The following is a 25,672-nucleotide window of genomic DNA, read 5'->3' on the forward strand; positions in this document are numbered from 1 at the left end:
AACATTGAGGGCTAGGATATTCAAGGGCCTCAGATGAACCTCAGGGCGTGGTGGATTCAGGGATGAACAATCTGAGGTATTGAGGTCTCAAGAGGTGTGAGTCTCTGGTGTGTGGGCTGCCAGAGTCCAGGGAACTCAGACCTGGCAACCTCGAGTCCAGTTAACAGGAATCCTGGGAGCACCACAGTCCATCACAGCCTTCAGTGATCCCCGCAGCTGGGTGCCAGCCCTATGGGTGAGGTCTCATCCACAAGCTCTATCCTGTGTTCTGTGTCCTACAATTCACTCACTTACTAGGGTCTATCATGTGGATATATCACCAATTGACTTCAGGAACCCTCCCACCCTGTGGTCCCCGGGAACGTTCCACCTGGGGGCTCCTCTAGGCTGCAGCCAATTTAATGACTCAGATCAAATATCCAGGTCCGGGGAAGGGGCTCCAGCCAGAAACGCTAATAACAGAGTCCAAACCCGAAATTCCCACGCTTCGCAAAATATTCCCCTAATCAACTTCCAAACGTCTGCCACCCCGTGAGACCCTGGTAGTGTCTCTTTGTTGCTATCACTTTGGGACTGCTGTAGGTCAGCAGCCGGGCTTTGGGGGGGGGCATGGCTCTAGGTGGAAATGTTATTGTTTGTGTCCACAATCACAAATTCCCCCCGCTTTGCCCTAAAACCCCCATCTGTCTGTCTGCACAAATGGGTCTGCAAGCACCTCCCTTTTTCCACCAACCCCCAATAGGCCGCCCAGGGCCCATGAACTCCCCGGCCCGGCTCTGCCTGCTGCCGCGGCCCGGCCCGGCTCCCGCAGCCGCCGCGGCGCTTAATGCCTCGGCTCCGCCTACCCAAGGAGGGAATCCTCCACACGTAGCCGGGATCTCTGTGTATATTTCACAGACGGATCCTCTCTGTTACCTTCCCTCCAAATCGATGTCCAGACACCTCCGGACGAGCAAAAATCCCGAAACAACCCGGTCCCAAAGAGTTTCCAATGCCACCCAGCCGATTCCCTGCAGGAGACCCTAACAGGGAAGTTCACTCAGCCGCCGTCTTGCCCCTCTCCAACCTCATGTATTTTGAAGCAACCCTGTTAGGTGCATAAATGTTTATGGTTGTTCTTTCTTCTTCAGAGATTACCCCTTTATTAATATATAGTGTCTGCCTTTCTCTCATATAATAATTTTGCATTTACAGTCTATTTTGTCTGATAATAGTATAGCTACTCCTGCCCTGTTTTGGTTATTGTTTGCTTGTAAAATTATTTTCCAAGCATTCACTTTCAGCCTTCTTGAATCCCTTGATTTAAGGTGGGTTTCTTGTAGACAACATATAGATTGGTCATACTTCCTCATCCATTCTGCCAATCTATGTCTCTTGACAGGTTTAATCCATTAACACCAGTTTAATCCATTAACATTCAATGTTATTACTATCAATGAATTACTTACATTAGCTGTATTTTCTTTTTTTTAATTTCTTTTTTATTTATTTCTCTCCCCCCACCCCCTAGTTGTCTGCTCTCTGTGTCCATTCATTGTTCTGTGACCGTTTCTATTCTTATCAGTGGCACTGGGAATCTGTGTTTCTTTTATTTTTGTTGTTGTGTCATCTTGTTGTGTCAGCTCTCCATGTGTGCAGCACCATTCTTGGGTAGGTTGCACTTTCTTTCATGCTGGGCAGCTCTCCTTACAGGGCACACTCCTTGTGCATGGGGCTCCCCTACATGGGGTCACCCCTGCTTGGCATGGTACTCCTTGCATGCATCAGCACTGCACATGGGCCAGCTCCACACGGGTCAAGGTGGCCCAGGGTTTGAACCACAGACCTCCCATGTGGTAGGCAGACACCCTATCCATTGGGCCAAGTCTGCTTCCTGTATTTTCTTTTGCTTTTTGTATGTCACAGGTTGTTCTTATTTCTCTTTTTGTCTTTTTAGTTGTTCTTACCCTCTCCTCCAACTCTCTTTCTCTCCTGTTTTTTCCTCTTGACCTGCAGAACCCCCTTTAGTATTTCCTGAAGTGCAGATTTCTTATTGATGTACTCTCTTAATTTCTGTTTTTCTGTGAATGTTTTGAACTCTCCCTCATTTTTGAATGCTAGCTTTGTGGTATAGAGAATTCTTGGCTGTAAGTTTTTTCTTTTAGCACCTTGACCATGTCATACCACTGCCTTCTTGCCTTCATGATTTAGATGAGAATTCAGCTTCCCTTGTATATGATGGTTCTCTTCTCTCTTGCTGCTTTCAGTATTCTCTCTTCATCTTGAGCACTGGATAGTTTGACAAGTATATGTCTTGGAGCAGGCCTGTTGGAATTTATACTGTTTGTATGTGCTGTATGTTCTGGGCATGTATGTCCATCTCCCTCAATAGGGTTGGGATGTTTCAGCCATTATTTCATTCAATACTGCTTCTGTCCCCTTTCCCTTCTTTTCTCCTTCTGGGATGCTTATAATGTATATGTTTGTGTGTTTCACATTGTTGTTCAAGTCCCTAAGTCCCTGCTGGATTTTTTCTACCTTTTTATCTATCTGTTTTACTATTTTTCTGATTTTAGATGTACTGTATTCCACTTCACTAATTCTTTCTTCTGCCTCTTCAAATCTGCTATGTACTTCCAGTTTTTATTAATTCCTTAGATTGTGCCATTCACCATCATCACATCCATTATCTTTTTATGTATGTTTACAATATTTTCAGTATGTTCTCCTAGTGTCTTTTTTAATATCCTTAATCTCTTACTTCACTTCATTTAGTTGATTCATGATATTTGTTTTCACAGATCTGATCAGTTTTTACATGTTCTGCATCTCCTCTTGGATTTTAGTTTGTTCATTGGCCTGGGCCATGTGTTCCTGTTTCTTTGTATGGTTTGTAATTTTTCATTTGTGTATAGGTTTCTATTTATCTTGATGGATTTATTCAGTTAATTATCTTCTCTCTCTATGGTTTTATTTTGTTGTTTTTGAGTGTGGTAAGGTTTCACTATGACACTTCATTCCTCTTATTCTATTTCCTTTTTTTTCTGTCTACATTCCCTTGAAATATAAGTTAGGACCAGAGAAATAGGAAGAGATAGGAAGAGGAAAAGAATAATATTGTTAATAATAGTAAAAGGTGGGAGAGGGACTGTACAAGACCTAGGAAATTGAATAATTAACCTGAGTAAGAAGTATAGAGGAATGTTTAGAAAAGTGGAATAGAAGCAGTGAAACAAGAAACAGAATACAGAACAGTATATAATACTTAAGAGGCTTCAATGATGGGAAGAGGGGAAATGAAAAAGTAAAAGCAAGAAAGGAAAAACAGTAAAAAAGAATGAAAACAGAAAGTAGGAGGGAGAGAGAAATGAGAACATGAAAAATTTAAGACCAAGTAAAAAGAGGTGGAATGAAAAAACAACAACAGAAAATATAAATGAAGCAGGCTAGTAAGATAGGAAATCAATAGATGGATGTGGAACCTGGCAAGAAGTCCATGTGGACATCAGCAACCCAAGATGACTGCTGGAAGACCCTCCCCAAGATTCTACCACTCAGAAAATTTCTTCCGGAAGCCAGGAGAAGCCTGGATATTCCCTAAGAACTTTATCGTTGGGCCCTCCTGGGAGCCTGATGGGGGAAAAAGCAACCAAAACAGCAAACAGCCAGAACTCCTCTCCTGTCATTAGCAACAGGATGAGATAATTAACAGTTCAAAAGCCAGGTACAAGGCCTGAACAAGCTCTCTTGCTCTCTGGTGCTCTGTTGACTCTTTTTTTTTTTTTTTAAAGATTTATTTTTATTTTTTATTTAATTCCCCTCCCCTCCCCCGGTTGTCTGTTTTCTGTGTCTTTTTGCTGCGTCTTGTTTCTTTGTCGGCTTCTGTTGTCATCAGCGGCACGGGAAGTGTGGGCGGCGCCATTCCTCAGCAGGCTGCTCCCTCCTTCACGCTGGGCGGCTCTCCTTATGGGTGCACTCCTTGCACGTGGGTCTCCCCTAAGCGGGGGACACCCCTGTGTAGCACGGCACTCCTTGCGCGCATCAGCACTGCGCATGGGCCAGCTCCACATGGGTCAAGGAGGCCCGGGGCTTGAACCGCGGACCTCCCATGTGGTAGACCGACGCCCTAACCACTGGGCCAAAGTCCGTTTCCCTCTGTTGACTCTTGAGCCGGGACTCCAGCTACCTTCTCCCCTGTTTTAGATCACCACGCAAGTAAAACCTGGGCATTTATAAACTATGATGGGAAATTATAGCCTGTAATCAGCCTTCTTTATCACTTTTCAGCTCCTTCCTTTATACCTAGGACCCTTCATCTGTTATTTTCTCCATTTCTCTTCCTTCCTTACTTAAATAAATTACTGGCCTAACTCATCTGATGTGCTCTTGAAATTCATTTCTCCAGCACAGTCAAAGAACCTAAATGAAATCTGGTAACATAAAGATGAAGGAAAGAAAAGATATAACATGGTTAGAGAAAATTGGTAAACCAAAGAAAAAAGTAAAAACAAACAGCAACAAAGGAAGGGGAAACTTAACAACAAGAAAACATGACAGCAGCTACTCTTTTTTTTTTAAAGATGTAGAAGGCAAATTAAAAAATCACAAAACAAAGATAAACCTGGAAAAACAGTCTTCTTTCTTACTCCCCTAGAAATCTTCTCAGGCTGCTGCTATTCACCATTCACCCTGCAGCCTGTCCTCTACAGATTTTAAGCTAGGTTTTAGTGAGCCATATAAGGAAATTTAAAAAGGAAACTTGTTCTTTTTTTCAAATGAGAGATTCAAGGAAAGCTAATACAGAGAGAATGGCAACATGTTCCTTGTCATATGGTTTCAGCTGGGTGCCTGATACTCCTGTATCCTTTCTCAGAGAATCTTTGGGAACTGAACAAGGGACCTTGTATATGCTAGGCAGGAATTCTTCCATGGGCTAATCTGTCTCCTTAGGTTAAACAGCCTTTTAGAAGCCTATCTGCAACTCTGCAGAGGTTCAGGACACAGTTGACACATGGCCAGTCCAGAGATTCAAGTCTCCTGAGTATACACCAACCCCAGTGCCAACCAGAGGTTCAGTAAAAGTAACAGAAGAGGTATTTGTAGAAAGGTCACATCTGAGTCCAACTCTAGTGCCACAATGATGAAAGAGGTTGTTGATGTGGGAGGTGTGGGTGGGGTAGGGTGTGGGTATATGGGAACCTCTTATATTTTTTAATGTAACATTTTTTGTGATCTATGTATCTTCAAAAATACACTTAAAAAGTAAGTAAGCAAATAAATAAATAAAAGGAATCAGAATATAAAAAAATAAAATAAAAGTCATGAAGGCATGGCAGAAAAAAAAAAAGAAGTCTATCTGCCCCTTCCCCTCAGGCAGGTTAGATTCCCTGAAGTCTTGCTGGTTAGTCTAGTATCTCTGCCTGCTTTCTTGTATAATTCCTCTCTATACCTAGGCTGTTGGGAGTGGCAGTCTGCCTGAGGGAATCTCTATCTCCTCTCTTTTGTGGCTCCTCTCTTTGTCTAGGTTGCTGGGTGTGACATCTTGCCTGTCCTCCTCCCTTAATCCTGTCACATCTGAGTCCCTTCTGACACTCCAGGACAGCGTGATTCTCTAGAATAACTTCAAAGAAACCACTCTCCACCCTCCCAGACTCCTCCTCTTCCCATGACCCCTCCTCCTCCCATGGAGTTTATTGTTACACCCAGTTTGGAGGAGGAAACCAGTGGCTCCACGTTCTTTGTCCTGAGGGTGGTTATATGTGCCACTTCCAGCCATAGGGATGAGCAACTCAAGATTTTTCTCAGGCTTCCTTATATTTTCAGTACCCTCCTAGATGACCCAGGGCACCCTCCCACTCTATGTGTATCTAAAGGAGCTGGCAGGGAGGAAAAAGACCGCTTTCCTCTCATTCAGAGACAATTTGCCAGTTTTACCCTCACTCAATAATCTCAGGGTTGGGGGAGGGAAGCCCTTCCTTGTGCCTGCGAGGATCAGTAACTCACAGCTTGTTGTTTTGGCCTCTTCCTCTCTGTCCCTGATTCTCCTGGGCATTGTGAAGCAGTGCCCTGGTCTGCTGTATCCCAAAGCAGGTCAGTAGGGCAGCCCTTGGCTTCCTCTCAGTTGTTTTAATGAGAAATTGGCTTTATTTGCTTACCCCATTGGCTATGTTCTTCCCTGTTTAAATACAAAGTTTCCCACAGTAATATAAAAATCATTGTAAACATTTCTTTGATATTCCTGTCAACATGCCAATCAAAAGGCAAAGATTATAATACTTTAATACAACTTATAATAAACTTTCAATTATAAATGCATATCATAGAACAAAATCTCTTACATACAGTTATATGCATATCTGTAAAATATATGCATTCTTAAAACAATTTGTAACATGGGCATTTAAATTTTTTCAGCAGAAATCCATTATACTTAATTTTGGATCCAGTAATAGTCATGTAGAAAAATACTTCTTTTCTTCTCCATCAGATATATTTTTAATTGCTTTTTTTCATTTATAGAGTGCCAGTTTTCTGGTTTCTTAAGAAGGATTATAGGGAACTTCAATCACCAAGAAAACCTCCACTATTCTCTTTCAGGACCAGAGGAAGAGGGAAGAGAATTGGAGACAAATTAGCTTTTGACCAGGTTTATCTTCCTCAGTTTCCAAATTGTACATTGCACAGAGCCTTTACGGTCATGTGAATCAATAGTTTTCTGTCTTAGCACTTGCACATTCTCTTCTGGAAGAACTGGTCCTTCCCTGTGGAGTCAATCAGTATTAGAAAGGAAGAGGCTAATGGTATATTTTAAGCAACTCATTGGGCATCTCCAGTTTTCATCTAATGGCATGCATGGGAAGGGATATGTTGGGATGATTAATAACTTTTTGGAAATTTTAGATCTTAGAAGATTATTTTTATTCTTTATAAAACTTTTATTTAAGGAGGGAAAAATTCATCTCAGACCCGTGGTTTTTTTTTTTTATAATGCAAAGACAAATATACTCCACTTTTTGGTTTATGATAGTAAAAGCATTCATTACATGTACAATTTAGTTCATCTTTAGGGTCTGTAAAAATGTGGGTGCATAAAAGATACATTTATAAGAACACATGTTCAGTTTAGTATTTACAATTTATTAATGGAAATTTTTATTGTAAATTTTTGGCTGATTACAAAACTTGTAAATTATTTGATATAATACTTGTTTGGAAAACTCTACCATTAGTTTGCACTCAAGATGTGTTTAAACTATTCTTTATATTTATCTTCTCCTTTCTCTGGCAAAGTGACCTTCTTCTTGGGTATATAAGTCATGCTGGACAAAGAATGCTTTCTAAATGTAGACAGTTTTCTCCTAAAGTTCCCCCCTGAAAAGAAATATAGGAGAGGGTCAAAGCAACAATTTAATGCAGCCAGAGACAAAGTTATGACCACGGACTTCTGCATTCTCAGGACAGAATCACAAGATTTAGTTTCGCTATGTAAAAAATGAAGGTGGATTGTACGTTGAATATGATATGGCATGAAGCTAATCAAAAAGGCAGCAGTCACTACTATGATCATTCCTATGGCCCTTTTATGACTTGAAAGATTTTTCTTCATTGACTTTTTCAGTAAGGTTAAAATGATCATTGTATAACAGACCATTATAATAACAAAAGGGATGATAAAGCCAAAAAACAATGACACATAATTCAAAACCAAAATATAATTTTTAGACCGACTGTCTTGTGGAGGCTCAAAGCACTTGGTGTTATTTTTATCATCTTTGTAAGAATATCTCATTAAAAAAAAAGGAAAACTGGTCAAAATCACAAAAATCCAAATGCCAAAACACACAAACCTGGCTTTTTTCTGTGTAATCAAATTAATGTTTTGGACTGGGAAAACAATTGCAACACACCGGAAAAAGCTCATGGCTGTCATAAAGAAAATGCTACAGTAGAGATTGACATACAAGGCATAGGTGCTAAGACGGCACAAAAAGTCACCAAAGAGCCAAATGCCTTTGTGAACATAATAGACTACACGGAGAGGCAGTGTGCACACACATAGCAGATCTGCTACTGCTAAATTAATCATGTATACTTGGAAGGCTGACTTCTCATGATATGTTTTTATAAGGACGTAGAGCACAAAACCATTGCCAAAGAAACCCACAATGGAGATCATAGAGTACAAGGTGGAATACACTTGATTGCGGAAGTCATCAATAGTGTCATGGCATGTGTTATTATTGGCAGAAGATACCGTCATGTTTCTGACACCATCCATGTTTCTGTAGAAATGTCTCCTTGGTGCCTACAATATAAAAAGATCGTCTTGTCAATTTTCACCAGGTCGTAAATTACAGGAAGTCCTAAGATTTCATTTCATAGTGTCACTAGGTATACTTTTTGAGCAAGGCAGGAAGCAAGAGTGGTGTGGTAATGAGGAAGGATTCAGCCATACTCTGCTTCTAGGAGAAGGGTCAAGGCCCTAAAGGCACTCAGGAAACTCTTTTTCTCCTTTCCCACTCATGTTTGCCTGATAGAATTTCCCTTGACCTTAATGATCTAGGTAAAACAGCTTTGTTATATTTTATTATGTCATGCTACTCCAGTACTATTCAATAAATTTCCATTTTTAACAGTTTGCCTTTCAATTGGAGTTTATAACTGGGGGTTGGAAGAGCATTTGTTTCTATTCATTTCCATCTTGGAGAATAAAATCTGAGTGAAAATGCTTGGTTGCATCAAGAAGAGAGCTTTGTAGGTAACATCTGGTATGTGCTTCTCATACCTAGGGAAAATAATCTAATTTGTTATTAATAAAACTTATTCTTCTAGGGGAAAATCTTAATTCAGAGCATTGTGGTCTCTATTTAGAATAATAAAACACCATGGTTGGAGAAATCCTAGAAGTCATCCAATTATTTTAATGATGCAAAAAAAAGTCCCAGAGAGGTAAAATACATCTCAAAAATCTGCACCATAATTTAAGGCTCTGAGGAAATATGTAGCATAACTAGTTAGAATATACTACATGGTGAGACTATTGTAGTAGTAGTTCACCCTTGTTTTCTTCTTAGACTCACTCAATGCACTATCCAGTCATTTATTATATGGTGAGAGTTTGTTACTTGGTCTAGCCTAATTCAGCTGTGTCACTTAGAACACTCAATGAGCTCTGATCAGAGAGAGGTAGGAAAAGGTAGTGTAGAAGTAGTGATTTCTTTAATGTTCCTCCAGATTCTTCTCTTTTATTCTTTAAGATGGTGAAAGCATCTCATCAATGTATGATATGGCTGACAATCTTTAATTAAAGTCATATTCTTTGGTCTTTTACAGAGCTCTTGCTCCCTGGTAGGAGAAAGGTTGGAGCTGGTAAGGGGGGGAGGACTACTTGAGCATGCAAGAACTGCCAACAATGGAAGGAACTGAACCTGTGTTTTAACTTGAGATACAGAAACAGACATCTATGGTAGTGGTTGCAGGTGGGATTCAGCCATATATTTTCCCAGGTTTACCACTTCTAAAAATTATATTTGTTGTTGAGAGAGTCATTCATCCATCCATTCATTCCAGCTAGTAATTCCTTTTCCCTTTTATTTTTCACCGAGAACTATTAGACTAAGACAGAAATTTGAAGAACTATTTTGAGGGTAGATATCTAAGACCATAGAGAAAAACAAGTACTCCATTCCCACCCTCTACATTAGTTTGCATTTTGCTTCCCAGTTACCTGCGTTTCCCCAAACCAGGCTGTATTATGCAGTGAGTCACTAGGTGGTGCTGTTGAGATTTTTGACACTGTCTTTGTTTTAAGAACCACTCTTGGGGTCAACTTGGACCAGCAGAATATCTCAGTCTACATATAATACCGGAGTTAAAAATGCTTTTTGACCTGAATCAAGGGGGAAATGGAAAGGACAAATGAGTTTATATGGCAATGAGTCTCCAAAAAAGAGCCGGGAGGTTATCAGAGGGGTTGCCCTTATGCACACCTGAGCAGAGTCCCAGAGACAGATAAAGTAGCTACAACCCCAGGTATTGGTTTTTCTGAGGGCTATAGAGACCCACAGGTTCTATAGTCATGGCAGATGGAGTTCAGTGCCATGTCAGTTGGTCCTTCTCTGGAGTTTGTGTTTCTGTATGATGGAGCTGGACTCAGATGTGATCTTTTTTCACAAGCCTCTCCTGTTACTTTTACCAGAACTGTAGTTGGTGCTGGGGTTTAATATATACCCAGAGGATCTGAATCTCTGGACTGACCATATGATAGCCAGGCCCTGAGCCTCAACAGACTTCAGCTCCTACACTCTGGTTTATTGGACTTACCCCACTCAGCCAACATGGAGTTGAAGGAAGTCAACCACCACACCATGAAGCCAAGAGTGGCCACAACTGAAAGCAGGAGGATTGCATCCAGCATTCAGCTGGAATCTAAGCTCCCTCTTGATATAGATGTGGAGTGGACACAACCAATCCAAGGTCCACAGGATGGAGGAATAGAATATGGATGAGAGTGGACTTACTGATATTCTATTCATGAACTATTGTAATTAGTAATCGAAGAAAGTGTGGCATTGGTGTGGATAAAGTGGCCATGGTGGCTCCTTGGTGTGGGGAATGGGAGGAAGAGATGAGATGTGGAGGTGTTTTCTGGACTTGGAGTTGTCCTGGGTGGTGCTGCAGGGACAATTACCAGACATTGTGCATCCTCCCATGGCCCCCTGGATGGAACGTGGGAGAGTGTGGGCTATGATGTGGACCATTGACCATGAGGTGCAGTGGTGCTCAGAGATGTATTCACCAAATACAATGAATGTCTCATGATGATGGAGGAGATTGTTGCTATGGGGGGAGGAGTGGGGTGAAGGGGGTAGGAGGTATATGGGGACCTCATATTTTCTGAATGTAATAAATAAATAAATTTTTTAAAAAAAGGACAAAAAAAAAAAAAAGAACCACTCTTGGAAGGTACTAGATAATTAACATCAGTCCTTCCTACTATTATCACTAAATCTATCTGCTACAAACTTTTTCTGGAATAATTTTCTATACATTGGTGCTTCCAGTCATGTCATGCCCTTGCTCCAAAACCTTCAGTGTTTTCCTATTGCCTTTCGAATACAATGCAGACTTCTCAGCTTGGTATTTAATGCTTGCAATCTGACAAACCTTACCTTTTCCACCTTCTCCCTCACTTCTCCCTTTTGCCCATAGTTCAATGAAAAAACTATTTTACTATTCTAGGGACATACCCTGCATGTTTTCTCATCAGCCTGCAGTTTTCCATAATATTTCTTCTTGAAATGCCCTTTGGGCAATCTATGCATATACAAAACTACCCATCTTTTAGCTCAAATTACACTTTATTGACCAGGCCTTCTCTTAGCCTCCTTCCAAAGTAATTTCTTTATTATTGAACTTCTATGGGACTTTAAATTTATCTTGTAGACCAATGATTTTCATCCATAACTTCCCAACCAGATCGTCTATTTGCTACATAAGAAACCTTCCCACACAGGGCCTAACATATATGTAGCTTGCTCAAGAAGTGTTAATTGAGTGAATGAGTAAAAGAATGCTTGTGCAAGCTTATCATTTGAAGGTATTACTTACTATTAAAAAAGCTTTTAGAGTTATCTTCTTCCAATAAAATTCAAAACTTTTCCAGCCTCAGAGCCTAAAGTTAAGTAGAGTTGTTACCTAAAGTATTAAGGAAGATATAAATCATAGAGGTAACCATAAGGTTAAAATCATTGATGTAGATTAACCATTTGTTTATTATATTTAATCCATAAATGGTATAAATAAATTTGAAATTCTCAGCTCTTTGAATGAAAGATGTCAACTGAAACTGATAAATAACTTTAAAAAGCATACAAAGAAACAAATGATTTCAGTCTCATTTAATAAGGTCTGGGAAAACCCTTACAGACCAAAATAAGCTTTCCTAGAAATTTTGATATTTAGGATCAACTGTTTATTTAAAATTGTAAGTTAAGTCAATGTCTTACATTAGGCGATACAAAGAAAGTGGTAAAACTTTTAAGATGAGTAATCCAAGAAAGATAGAGAACGTTGAATTCAAGCCACTCATTTTACAATGGCTCTGCTTGTTTTACACATTTAATTGGATTCCTCTAGAACGTATTGAGATACCCCGTTATGTAGCCCACACTATATGGATACATAGATGCCAATGAACTCATCCCTGCCTTTATGCACCTTACAGCCTGGTGGGGGAGAGGAGTGACACATAGAAGAACAGCACGAAAGAGTGGAGAGGTTATGATACAGTATGCTAAGAATCATATTAGCACAAAGCAAAGGATCATTAATTGATTACCATAAGCAAGCAATAAACATTAATGGAATTAATTTTGTTTTAGTGAAGATAACAAAGGAAGTTACTTTTAAAAGATATTTAGCCCATTGTAAAAACAGGATTCATTTTGAAAATGGAGCCATACCTTTTTTGTACTGCAGTCTCCTTCGCAAATATTCCTGGTTAGTGATTGGTGCTTCTTATGTTTCAATATCAGAGGAAGCCCAAGCTAAAATCATAATATTAAAAAGGAAGTTAATGAGGTTAGGAGCAGTTCAGAAGGGTCATGGGAGCTTAGCAACCTTAAACCCAGATCCAGGGTATGTGATGGGAGCTCAAGCTTTACTGACAGATTTAGGATTAGATTCCATGCCTCCTTCTTTTACCTCCATCCATTTTCACATCCCCAGTTGGAAAATGTTAAACACAGACCAGAGCTGATCATAGATGGCTACTGCTATGGGCAAGTATCTACTGTGTCTAAAGATGAGCAGTATTATAAAACTCTCCTCTATGAAACTATGAGAATTCCTCAATTTCCTCTTCTAAACAGCTTTTTATGAAGCTCAAAGGAGAAATAATTTTGAAGTTCACATCTAAGTATATACTTTGTTAGGAGGAAGAGTTAGTGCATTAAAAAACCTCAAATACATCAATCTGGGGTGGTATAGGGAAGATTTCTTCGAAGGAAGGATAACTTAAGGGACCTTGGACTCTCTCCCTAAAACTCATATCATTTATTATTTATGTCATTAATTTGGAATATATTATATACCTTTATTTTTATTTATTTTTTAAAAAGATTTATTTTATTTATTTTTCTCCCCTTCACCTCCCCCCACCATCCCAGTTGTCTGTTCTCTGTGTCCATTTGCTGTGTGTTCTTCTGTGTCCGCTTCTATTCTTGTCAGCGGCACCAGGAATCTGTGTCTCTTTTTGTTGCATCATCTTTTTTTTGTCAGCTCTCTGTGTGTGCAGCCACCACTCCTGGGCAGGCTGAACTTTCTTTTGTGCTGGCCGGCTCTCCTTATGGGGTGCACTCCTTGTGCTTTGGGCTCCCCTATGCGGGGGACACCCCTGCATGGCACGGCACTCCTTGCGCGCATCAGCACTGCATGTGAGCCAGCTCCACACGGGTCAAGGAGGGTCTGGGTTTGAACCGTGGACCTCCCATGTGGTAGGCAGATGCTCTATCCATTGAGCCAAGTCCACTTCCCTTATAAACCTTTAGATATCAACTGATTTGCTGCCTTGTATAGTTAACTTTGCTAGAGAGTGCCCCTTCTCTTCAATTAAGTTATATCAGAGAATCCAACAAAGTATAAACATTTCTTCAAAGAATGAGCAGAGAAAGGCTTTCTTGAAGCAGTAGCAGCCTGGACGTTTTTCCTCTAAATTTTTCTTGCTCTATGACAACATTTAAAAAAAATTTTAATCAGTTTTATTGATGCATATTAGTAAAGCATACAATGCATTCAAACTGCACAGTCAATGGTGTTTGGTATAATCACATAATTGTGCATTCATTATTAGAATATTTTCATTATTCTAATATTAATAGTAATAAACAAAAAACTGTACCCTTAATATTCACCTCTCAATCTCTCTAAGCTTCCCCTGCTATACATAGCTGCTATTTCATTTCCATCTCTCTAATTTATTTTGTACATTCATATTTTTCTTTTCTTAAACTTCAGAATTTTATTGATGCATATTAATAAAACATAAATCCTTCCAAAGAGTACAATCAGTGGTATTCGGTGTAAATCATGTGTTTGTTCATTCATCATCCCAATCACTCCCAGAGCACTTTCATTATTCCAATAATAATTATAATGAAACAATAAACAAACAAAACTTATCATCTCTCAATCTCTCTAGGCCTTGACTGAGGTACATAGCTGCTATTCTTTTTCCTTCTAATATATTTTTGTTTATATTTTGTAAAACAGTCTTATATATGCAATATCACCCATATTTGTGTTTTACATGAGGTTTTACTATCTTATACAGTCCCATGTTACAGTTTTTAGCTTTTCTTCTAGTAAAATACATGACCTTAGACTTTACAACCACTGTCATACCCATACAATAGCTCTGCTAGATACAAACACCATGATATGTTTTAACCATTTCTATTCATTTCTAAACAGTTACAAACAACCTTTTAAACAATTCTGTGCAGACTAATCTATGGCAAATTTTGTTCTGGTGTGCAAGGTGCCCAGAGACTGGTTACTTTTCTTTATCTGTGGTTGAAGTGGGAACAAAATAAACACCTTCCTGCAGCTTATTCTTATCAAGTAGAAATAGGTTGGCACATTGCAAAAGAACTCTACTAAAACAATCTTTGAAATCAAATGGAAAGTAAAGGGGAAAACTTCTGGGTAGTTGGAGTCAGAATAGTTAGGCAGGGCTCATCTCTCTCACAAAAATGGAGAAATGGCAAAAACCTGTCCAAGGGAGTTGCTTTGGGAATCTGCAGACCAGGAGAATACTGTGCATCTTTCAGGACAAGGAACAGAGAGATGAAGAAGCAAAATGAACACTCTGAGTTACTATTCTTCATGGCTGGGAATGGCACCCATCCCACACATGCAAGTTGAACAGCCTGGATAAAACCCATGGCTCACTGTAGCCAACTGAGAGGAGAACAGAAGTCTTCCTTCCTGGGAAAAGTGAGGGTGCAGCAGAGGGCAGGGAGTGGTTTTTCTTCAGTGAATTTGATCAGCAGAGCCTGCACTGAATCTGGGCTCTGGCCAGACCAGAACACTAGCAAGCAGAGGTTGAAAGAGATATCTCTGTGGAAAGATCAACTGATTATCAGCATCTGCTGGCAAGCCAGGAAACTGCAAGGAGAAAAACTGCTTTTAGGAGTCTCTCATCTCAGTCCCATTGGAGCCGGACTGTGCCCCATTAGTGATTGCCTGGCCTGATTATGATAACTTAAGCGGGCAATTTTTTATAACATGGGAAAATTGTTTATACGTTAAGTGCAAAAAGAGACATAAGATTGTATGTACAGAATAACACCTATGTAAACACACCAAAAACTTATGCACAGAAATGTCTAGAACATTTAACATCAAAAGATTATCAGTGGTAGCATTTGGGTGATAAAATAGATTATTTTTAAAATTCCCAAACTTTCCTTAATAAACATTATGATTGCAATCAGTAAGTTGCTGGGCGGGGTATGTTGTGGGAAGATGAGCCACTGAGGAATTTCTGACATACAGGCACCACAGCATGCACATAGGGGTATTCTGTTCCCTCTGAACAGGGCCAGGGAACCACAGTGAGATTACAGGCTGGCTCCACACCACAGCAGAGAGGGGATGGGGGAGGGGAATCAAGGGTGTCACAAATTCTCCTGCCTTTTTTGAAGCTGTATTTTCTTGATTTGTTTCTTTCCCAGTTATTATAACACTTTAAATGTTTTCTGGAGTTTTGAAAATTATAAATCTGCCAGATTTTGCTAGTTGTTCTGTGGGAAAAGCACCTGGCAGCCCCTTACACTGCAATCTTAGTTGGCCATTAGCCTTTGGCAGCTTTTTAAAAAAATTTATTTTTAAAGAAGCTTTAGGTTACATATATGATACATTGAAAATATAGGGAGATTCCCATATACCCCCCTCAAACCCACCCCCACTTTTCCCCATTAACAACATCTTTGAGTAGTGTGGTACATTTGTTGCAATTGATGAATACATGTTGAAGCTTTTCTACTAATCATGTGAGTAGTTTGCATTATAGTTTACACTTTGCACCACATATTTTTATAGGTTTTGACAAAATGTATAATGGCCTGATCCATCATTGCAATGTCATTCAGAGCAATTCCAATATCTCCAAAAATGCCCCATGTGACACTATTTTTCCCTCTCCTTCCCCTCAGAGCCATTGGTGGCCACTGCTTTTATATTAATGTTAAAAGTTCTTCCATTGTTAGAATAATAATTCTACTTTAGCCCATAGCTGCATTCCCACCTTATGTTTGTTTATTCCTCAATATGAGGATTTTAGGATGGTGATGCCCACTTTTTTTCTTATTGAGAAAGGGCTTAGATCCCATGGGGTAGATGGAGGAAACTGTGCTGCATGCAGTTGTAGATACTTTGTTTTTTGGGGTGGGTGTTGTCCATCATCATCATTTTGTTCATTATCCTGGGCAAGTCTGATGAACTGGAGATTGAGTGTTGGCTGCAACTCTGCTGAGATTCAGGGCTCAACCTGCATATGAACAGTCAGAAGATTTAAGTCTCTGATACGTATTTTTAATGGGAATAATGCTAATTATAGGTTCAAATAAAAAGAGCAGAAAAGCCAGGTGTAGGGAAATTATAAATGAGTCCAATTCTGTTACATTAGGAAACATATATTCCAAGGTAACACCCACTAACAGGGTGCCAATTTCCTGAGATTGTGTGTCCTGCCTATAGTGCCTAGATGTTTCTAAAGCTCTCAGGAGAACTGCTGCTTGGGGCACAGTTTACTGTGGCAGCCAATGAGATCCTCCTGAGAGGTGCATAAGTGTAACCTTTGAATGACCTTCCAACTCACTTTGAAATCTCTTAACCTAAAAACTCATTTGTGGGAAGCAGATGTGGTTCAACTTATAGTGTCCACCTACCATATAGGGTTCGGTACCCAGGGCCTCCTGGCCAGAGTGGTGAGCTGGCCCACATGCAGTGCTGCTACATGCAAGGAGTGCTATGCCATGCAGGGGTGTCCACCACATAGGGATTTCCCACGTGCAAGGGAGTGGGCCCCGCAAGGAGAGCTGCCCCACGTGGAAAAAGCACAGCCCTCCCAGGAGTGGCACCACACACACACGGAGAGCTGATGCAGCAAGATGATGCAACAGAAAGAGACACAGATTCCCAGTGCTGCCTGACGAGAATGCAAGCAGACACAGAGGAACATACAGTGAATGGACACAGAGAGGGGGTGAAGGGGAGAGAAATAAATAAACATAAATATTTAAAAATTCATTTATATTTAATATTTCCCACTTTTGGTCAAGGTCTTTTTCCAAATGCACCATTAGTTGGTGTTAAGTAATAATCCTTTGGTGTCAGGGCAAGTCATCCCCAGGAGTCATGTCCCACACTAGGGTAAAGATAGTGAGCTTATATGCTGAGTTTGGCTTAGTAAGAGGACACATTTGAGCCACATAGAGGCTATTAGGAGGTAGATCATAGTTAATATATAATACTAAGCTAAGTTTCAATTTCACAAGAATGAGGCTTGTACGGACAAGCATCAATATCAAGGGCCTGGCATATTGACCTGTTCTCCTTCACTAAGAACTGCCCATGTACTCTAGTGATTCTTGCTGCTCTATTATAGAATGTAGTAGGACTTCTCAGGTTGGGAATTCAATTTTCTTTTGGTTATTTTGTGGGTCTCCACCCACTGAGACAATATCCCATGACCACTTGAACATATTCATATCCCATAAAGGCATGCCCTAGGTGTACCCCTCCCTAAACATCTCCCATCACTGACAGTATAGACCAGAGATCCTCCCCTCCCACAGTTGCAACCTTTCCGCAATCCAAAACTTCACCAAAAACAAAGCAAAAGATGAATAAAATGATAAACTAATAATAAAAAACAAATAAAATACAAAAAAAAGAAGGTGAAAGTTAAAAAAAATTTCCATTGTGTCTTTCATCACTATAAGATATGTTATCTTTTATGTACTGTGACAATTTCTTCTGTATGTTCCCCCAGTGTCTTAATTTTTTCACTTTATTTCCAAAGAAGCTTTAGACAGAACAGTCACATAAAAATATATGGTATTCCCCTATATGCCACATTCTCCCCTTCTCATATTTTCCCCTATCGATAACATTTTACACGAGTATGATACATTTGTTACATTTGATGCACAAATATTGAAGCATTGCTACTTAACATGGCCAATGTTTACACTATTGGTTATATTTTGCACCATACAATTTTATGTATTTTGAAAACTGTTATAGTGGCCTGTATCCATCAATGCCAGATCATGCAGAACAATTCCAATACCTTAAAAATGCCCTATGTTCCATCTATTCTAGTCTTCCCTCCTCCTCCTCTCAGAACCTTTAATTTTTGAAGAATAAGATACATAGTTACATGCATTAATATTGATGGCTTGGCATATTGTTCTGTTTTCCTTTATTAAGTACTGCTATATTCTTGAGAGATTCTTGTCCCTCTATTTGAGAACATAGCAGTACTCCCCAAAATGGGAGTTTAATATTTTCTTGTTTATTGTGTGGGTCTTCACCCACTGAAATAACACACTATGACAAGATGATCAGGTGGCATCTTTTTGATGTGTAATTATCTTAAGCCAAAATGTGCTATGGAATGACTGTTACTGCTTAATGGATTAGAATAATGATTCTTGGGAATGCTTGGTTCAAGGATGTTGTTATTCTGACATGCTAATTTAAAATTCAGATTGACTTGGCAGGCATTTCCTTTGAGGGTAGTATAATGACTTGCCAAAGTCAGCCAACATCTTTGCTCTTCAGACCTGCTATTTTGTCCTGAGAGCACACCTGGGAGTACCAAATGTTAACTTTTTTCATGTAATGTTTTCATCATTTATGAGGAGTTATCATTCCCACCTGCCCTCCTGCCTCACTTGTATTGTCCTTTGAACAATGAAACATCTATTTTTTTTTTAATTTTTTTATTTTTTATTGACTTTGTAATAATATTACATTAAAAATATATATGTGAGGTCCCATTCAACCCCACCCCCCCCACCCCCCCTCTCCCCCCCCCCAACAACACTCGTTCCCATCATCATGACATATCCATTGGATTTGGTAAGTACATCTTTGGGCACCTCTGTACCTCATATACATTGGTTCACATCATGGCCCATACTCTCCTCTATTCCATCAAGTAGGCCCTGTGAGGATTTACAATGTCCGGTGATTACCTCTGAAGCACCATCCAGGGCAGCTCCATGTCCCGAAGACGCCTCCACCTCTCATCTCTTCCTGCCTTTCCCCATACCCTTTGTCCATTATGTCCCCTTTTCCCAATCCAATGCCACCTCTTCTATGTGGACACTGGATTGGTTGTGTCCATTGCACCTTTATGTCAAGAGGAGGCTCAGATTCCACCTGGATGCTGGATGAAACATCTATTTTGACATTGTTATTTATCCAACTTAAAAAATCATGATCCTTTTTCCTTTATAGGCAATATCCAGGGAGGTAGTAAAGTGTACTTGATGTCTCAAGCAAAACCCTAATCAGGGGATATGCAAGGGGAAACTTTGATCAGTTAGATGAGGGGTGGTAATTTGCATTCAGGTATTTGGAATGTAAAAATCATCTTAGAGAAAGATTACCTCAATTCTGGAATTTTGTTCCCAGAGACTGTGAGAAAATTTCCTAAAATATACAAGGAAGTGCAGTTGTATTAATTCAAATTTGGAAATTTTATGTTACAGATTGCACTTTGTTGGAATAAAATGAATGACAAGCCTTTTACTTGATGAAAACAGGGGCAAAGGAACCATTATGGGAAATATAATTTTTTTATAAGGAGCAAGAGGGTAAGTGAAAATTTATAGTACACTACTTTATTTTCTAAACTATAGGAAGCTAATGGAAAAACTCAAACTTAGGGAAAGGGGAGGATAGCTTATTTTGTGGTCAGTTTGTTGGTTTAAAAGATGTAGCATTTTGAAAAATAAATATGAGTTGTGGTGACAAGGGTTTGGCAGAAAATCTTTTTAGTTCCCATTTTGGGAGAGCTAGAGGACTATAATTGTTAAAAATCCTCCAAATACTCCACAGTGAGGCCATAAACTTTAGTTATTTTAAAGTTTACAACTTGGAAACAAAATTCCAAATAGAAAATCCTCAATTTAAGTTTTTAACTGGGAAGGAGGTCCATATATGTTGCAGAAGGCATGCTGCTAAGTCAAGTTATTTCTGCAATAGAATGCAAAGAACGCGAGAGCTTCTATCTTCTCCTATGTAATGACCATTTATCCAATGATTTATAATTGTCCATGCTAATCCCTTGCTCATGCTTCTTGCAAGATACCTGGAATTTTTAACATGACCAATCTATGTGATGTGAGGTGTCTTCAAGCAGACCATACAAATTATGGAATTACAGAGAATTTCAGAACTATTCTAAATATTATGAGAGGACTTGATGAGGGATAAAGTCAAACAACCCTGACTTCTCCTATGGATCCATCATCCCTGTATTTCACTTTGAGATTATTTTTAGTTTTACTCTATTCCATTTCTTATTTATAACAAGTCCCCTGCTTCATAAATAAGGACTTCTTTCTATTATACTATACCACTCCTTCTTCACTAAAGGAGAAAAACACAGCTTAATTTTTGTACTGAGGCAATGTTAACATAGATTTAGAGGAAAATCACAATAGCCTTTGACATAATTGGTCTGAGTCGAATAATGAGTTACAAGCTGTGTGACTATGGGCATGCTACTTAACATTTCTATTAGACAGTTTCTTTATCTATAAAATGAAGATAATAAAGGAAGAAAGAGTTTTGAAAAGAGACAAGGAAAATGCAAAATCTGCAGTGTTGTGAACCCAAAAGAGAAGTTTTAAGAAAGAATGTGGTCAATGGTTTCAAATGTCCCCAAAAGACCTGAGAGAATGGTAATATGATTTAGCAATTATGAGGTTAGTGGTCACCTTAGAGAAAATATTCTCAATAGCATATTGAGTTTAGAACCAACATGAAAAGGTTATATTTGTAGTTATATACTCAAAGGTGTTTAAATTAAGAACCTGAACAGATATTGCACACCAGTACAACCCAAGTGTCCATCAACAGGTGAATGAATAAATAAACTGTGGTATAAATAATCAGTGGAATGTGATTCATCCATGAAAAGGAATGAAGTTCTCATATATGCAACAACTGGATGAACCTTGAAGATATCATTTTGAAGGAAATAAACTAGACACAAAAGACAAATAGTGTATGAACTTGCTGATATAAAATTACTAAGATAAGGAAATTAATAGAGTCAGAAACTAGAAGACAGTTTACCAGGGGCTGGGGTTAAGGTAGTGAAGGGGATGTTAATGCTTAATTGGTGTGGACTTTCTGTTTGGGGTGATGGAAAATTTCTTTTGGTAATGAGTAGTAGCACAACATTGTGAATGCAATTAACAGCACTGAATTATGTATTTGAATGTGATAAAAAGGGGGAAATTTTAGATTGTATGTATGTTCATAGAATAAAAATTAAAAATAAATAAATATAAAGCTGAACAATACAAGCAGTGACCCTTAATGTAAACTCTTGGCTGAAGTTAACAGTACAGTTATAATAATATTGCTTCATCCATTGTAACAAATATACCATACTAATGCAAATTGTTAATAATTGAAAAAACTGTGCATGTGTGTCTGTGTGTATGAATTCTATATTTTCTGCATGATTTTTCTGTAAACCTACAATTTCTCTAATAAAAATAAATTTACAATAAAGAGAGAAAGGGAAAATGCAAGTATTAAAACTTTTAATCAAATTTAACCACCTGATTAGGTCAGGTTCACCCAGTAAAATCTCCTTTTTAAATTAATTCATTAGTAACCTAACTAGAGAAGAGAATTCCCCTCATATTTATAAGGCCCACCCATACTCAAGGTAAGAGAACTGTACAGGGCTTGTTTGGTGAGTAGGACTCTTAGGGGACATTTTAGAATTCTGCCTATTAAAAAATCCCTATAAAGGGATTTTCTAGGGAGTGATGAGGTGAGGGTGGTGGGGGGTATATGGGGACCTCATGGTTTTTGAATGTAATATTAAAAAATAAATAAAGACAAAAAAATTAAAAACAAAACAAAAACAAAGACATGCTAGAAAAATCTGCAAGAGGGGCAGCAGTGAAAGTGTGGACTTCTAAATAGAAATGTAGGGGTGTTTTGTTAAAGTGCTTTGGGTGGGTGCTGATTTCATCTCAGACATTTTTCTGGAGAGGTGGAAGTGGAAAGAGTACAGAGCTTACATTTAAATGCTCCAACAGAAGGTGTTTTTCAGAAATCTTTGTCTTGAGTTCATTTAAAGTCTCTAGGTCCAGTTTTAAGTTCCCAGGTGAAGGTAGGTTTATGTAGAGTAGAAAAATGCTCTTGAAAAAAGGCACAAGATGCCATTAAAAAAGGATGAAGTGGATCAACAGAAAATCATCCAGTTGCCTGAAGTTGAATACTGTGGAGTGTGGGGGAACTGATTATACCTTACCTTCCTGAGTGTTACAGAAAACAGTAATGCAGCATTACTTTTCTCTTAGAAATACATAAAATATTGAAACTTTGGAATTTCGATCTAAAGGTATATCTGCTCTTAAAAGAGACTTAAAAGTGGCCTTTTCCATGGAACAGGAGTAGGGTTGGGGGGGGGGGAGCAGGTGAACAGTAGGTATTGGCATGTATGTTGGGAAAGTTCTTTTGACAATATGACAAGAAAGGGTTACTGGCTTAGGGTTTTGGATGGGGGGGGGGGCGCATTCAGGACAGGGTGTACCTGGGGCAGTCTTCTAGAGAATGTGCAAGTGATCATTTTGTCATAGTGTGTTGTATCAGTGGGTGGAGACCCACATAATGAGCAAGAAAAAGTTGGACTCCCATCCTGGGGAGGCCAGATATGTTCTCAAACAGAGAGGTAGGTGTCTCTTGAGAGCATGGGCAGTTCCTAATAGGGGAGGACAGACCGGTGTGTCAAGCCCTCAGTGTTGTTTCAATTAACTATGAATCTTTTCCTCCAAGGAGTAAAGCCTGGTGGTTGTTGTGGACCCTGAGGGGAACGGGAGGGAGAAATAGAGTAGATGGAAAGGGGGATATCATATTTTTTGAATGTAATATTAAAAAAATAAATAAAGACAAAAAAAAAAGAAAGGGGGATATAAAGGGGATGATGGAAGGGTTCTACATGATCTTGCAATGATGGATACAGGCCATGTTGAATTTCATAAAGCATTTATAAAAGTGTATGGTCTAGAATGTAGACCTTAATGTAAACCATTGACCATGGTCAGTGGCTATGTTTCAATATTTGTACATCAGTTGTAACAAATATAAGATCCACATATAAAAAGGTTATTGATAAATGAAAGAGGGAAAGGGGGATGATGTTGGATATATGGGAGTTCCCTGTGTTCTGTATGTGATTTTACTGAGACCTAAAACTTCTTTCAAGACAAAATGAAAAATGTAAGACACTGGGGAAGAAATGGAAGAAATAGTGATGAAAGGCAAAATGTCAAAAATTTTCTAAATATTTTTCATTATTTTTTAATATCCCAATTTTAAATTTAATTTTAGTTTTAGTGTTTCTAAAATATTGTGTATTTCATTTCTTATTTTTAAAACTATCATTACTCCATTTTCCTATTTATTGTATTTGGTGATATTCTTGGCTTCATTTTTGAAGAAATTTGGACCACAATAGGGTTACAGTTGGTACAGGGGAGTATCATTGGTGTGGCGTGTTAGTGATGGGGAATATATGAGAGGAAGTTCACCTGGGCATACATACGAAGTACATAAATGTGTTCAAATGTTCATAGTGCATTGTCACTATGGGTGGAGATTCACACAATAACTGAAAGAATACTAAATTCTCATCCTGGGGAGCTCTGCCACATTCTCTAATGGAACAGGGACAATCCCTCAATGCAAGGCAATGACTAGGGAAGAGGGATGGTCCAATGACGGGTCCTTGATATTGACAATTATGTTTATGAGACTTTGCTCTTGAAATTGCAATTTAGTCTAGTGCTGTGGGGTTCCTAAGAGTAACTCCTGAGAGCCTCCATGTGGCCTTTCTCTAAGCCAAGCAGCATATAAATGCATTACCTTCCCCCCATTGTGGGGCTTGAATCCTGGAGATATGCCTCCCTGGCACAGATGGATTACTACCAAACACCAATGAACAATGCAACTGGAAACAAACCTTGAATAAAAGGGAGAAAAGGTAAAGACACATGAGTTTATATGACTAAGAGACTTCAAAGTGAGTTGGGAGGTCATCCCAGATGTAAGACTTATGTACGTCTTAGTAGGCTCTCATAGATTGCTAAAGTAGATACTACTCAAATAGTGGGCCTCCATATCCTATGGTCATGACAGATAGCTTGGGAGTATAGTGCCTCATCAGTGGGCCCTACTTCAGAGTATGCTCCCGAGTATGAAAGAGTTGGACTTAGATGTGACTTCTCTCCACGTGCCTCTTTTGTTGCTTCTATTTGAAACTATAGTTGGTGCTGGAGTTGGTAGTTTAGGTCCAAAAGACTTGAATCTTTGGGCTCTCCATGTGACAGTTGAGCCCTGATCATCAGCAGAGTTGCAAAACCTATTCTCTAGTTCATTGGACTCACCCAGGACAACTAACAAGGAGGTGAGGATGGACAACCACCATACCAAGGAACTGAGATAGTCTACAAGTGCAAGAGAGTTCCATCCATCAGCCATATGGGATTGCGGTCTCCTCTCAATTAGAGGTGGGGTGAGTATCACCACCCCAGTGTCCTCAGAATTGGAGAATAAAATATGGACTAGAGTGGGCTTAGAGGCATTATACTATAGACTTACTGGTATTCTAACAATGGAAGAAATTATATCATTGATGTGCAGGTAGTGGCCACTAGAGGTGCTGAAGGCAGGAAGAGGGAAAAATAGGTGTAATATGTGGGCATTTTTGGGACTTGGAATTGTCCTGAATGACATTGCAGTGACTGGTACAGGCCCTTATATATCCTGCCATAACCTACATAACTGAGTGGGAGAAAGTGTAAACAACCATGTAAACTATAATCCATGCTGTGTAGTAATGCTACAAATATGTTCATCAATTGACATGCATGTACCACACTAATGAAAGAAACTGCTAATATGAGGAAGGGTGGAATGTGTGAGGAATAGGGCATGTGGGAATCCCTTATATTTTGTTGTTTAACATTTTGTGTAATCTAAGATTTTTTAAAAATAAAAAATATATTTAAAAAGAGTGGTCCATAATTATATATGTAAATAGACCATGAAAAATTACATTAATTTAATATCATTAGATGTAGATGAATGGATTATAGTTTCGTTATAATTAGAATAAAATGAGACATCCTCTAGCCTTTTCTAAATTTCCAAACTATTAATTCTGTTAAACTCATTGATGTTTAACTAAAATTTTTACAGGACATGCCTGAAAACAGATCCTCTAGGTTAACGTCTATATCTAGAAAAATATTCATAAAGTTCTCATAAGAGTAGTTTATATTAAGTACTAAGAAATATTCAGAGGGAATTAAACAGTCTTTGTTAAGAGAAGAGCTCATTGGCCTGATTTAGATCTTTAAATGTG

At 38.9% G+C, this 25,672-nt stretch overlaps 1 protein-coding gene across 3 annotated transcripts in view; it reads right to left on the reverse strand.

The window, feature by feature from the left end:
- Nucleotides 1-6,241: 6,241 nt before the first annotated feature.
- CYSLTR1 (cysteinyl leukotriene receptor 1) overlaps nucleotides 6,242-25,672 on the reverse strand; it is a 100,838-nt gene continuing 81,407 nt past the window's right edge. The window contains exons 2-4 of one of the 3 annotated variants that reach the window (XM_058292212.1): nucleotides 12,444-12,527; nucleotides 9,707-9,868; nucleotides 6,242-8,284 (exon numbers count right to left, since the gene is read on the reverse strand). In XM_058292212.1, coding sequence (XP_058148195.1) covers nucleotides 7,232-8,257 — 1,026 coding nt within the window. In that variant the 5' untranslated portion in view covers nucleotides 8,258-8,284; nucleotides 9,707-9,868; nucleotides 12,444-12,527 and the 3' untranslated portion in view covers nucleotides 6,242-7,231. Of the gene's footprint in view, nucleotides 8,285-9,706; nucleotides 9,869-11,589; nucleotides 11,673-12,443; nucleotides 12,528-25,672 lie in introns of those variants that run through there. The other 2 variants (XM_058292213.2, XM_058292211.1) reach the window with 2 other exon arrangements.

The sequence above is a fragment of the Dasypus novemcinctus genome, chromosome X (assembly GCF_030445035.2).
Source record: "Dasypus novemcinctus isolate mDasNov1 chromosome X, mDasNov1.1.hap2, whole genome shotgun sequence".
Taxonomy (NCBI): Eukaryota; Metazoa; Chordata; class Mammalia; order Cingulata; family Dasypodidae; genus Dasypus; species Dasypus novemcinctus.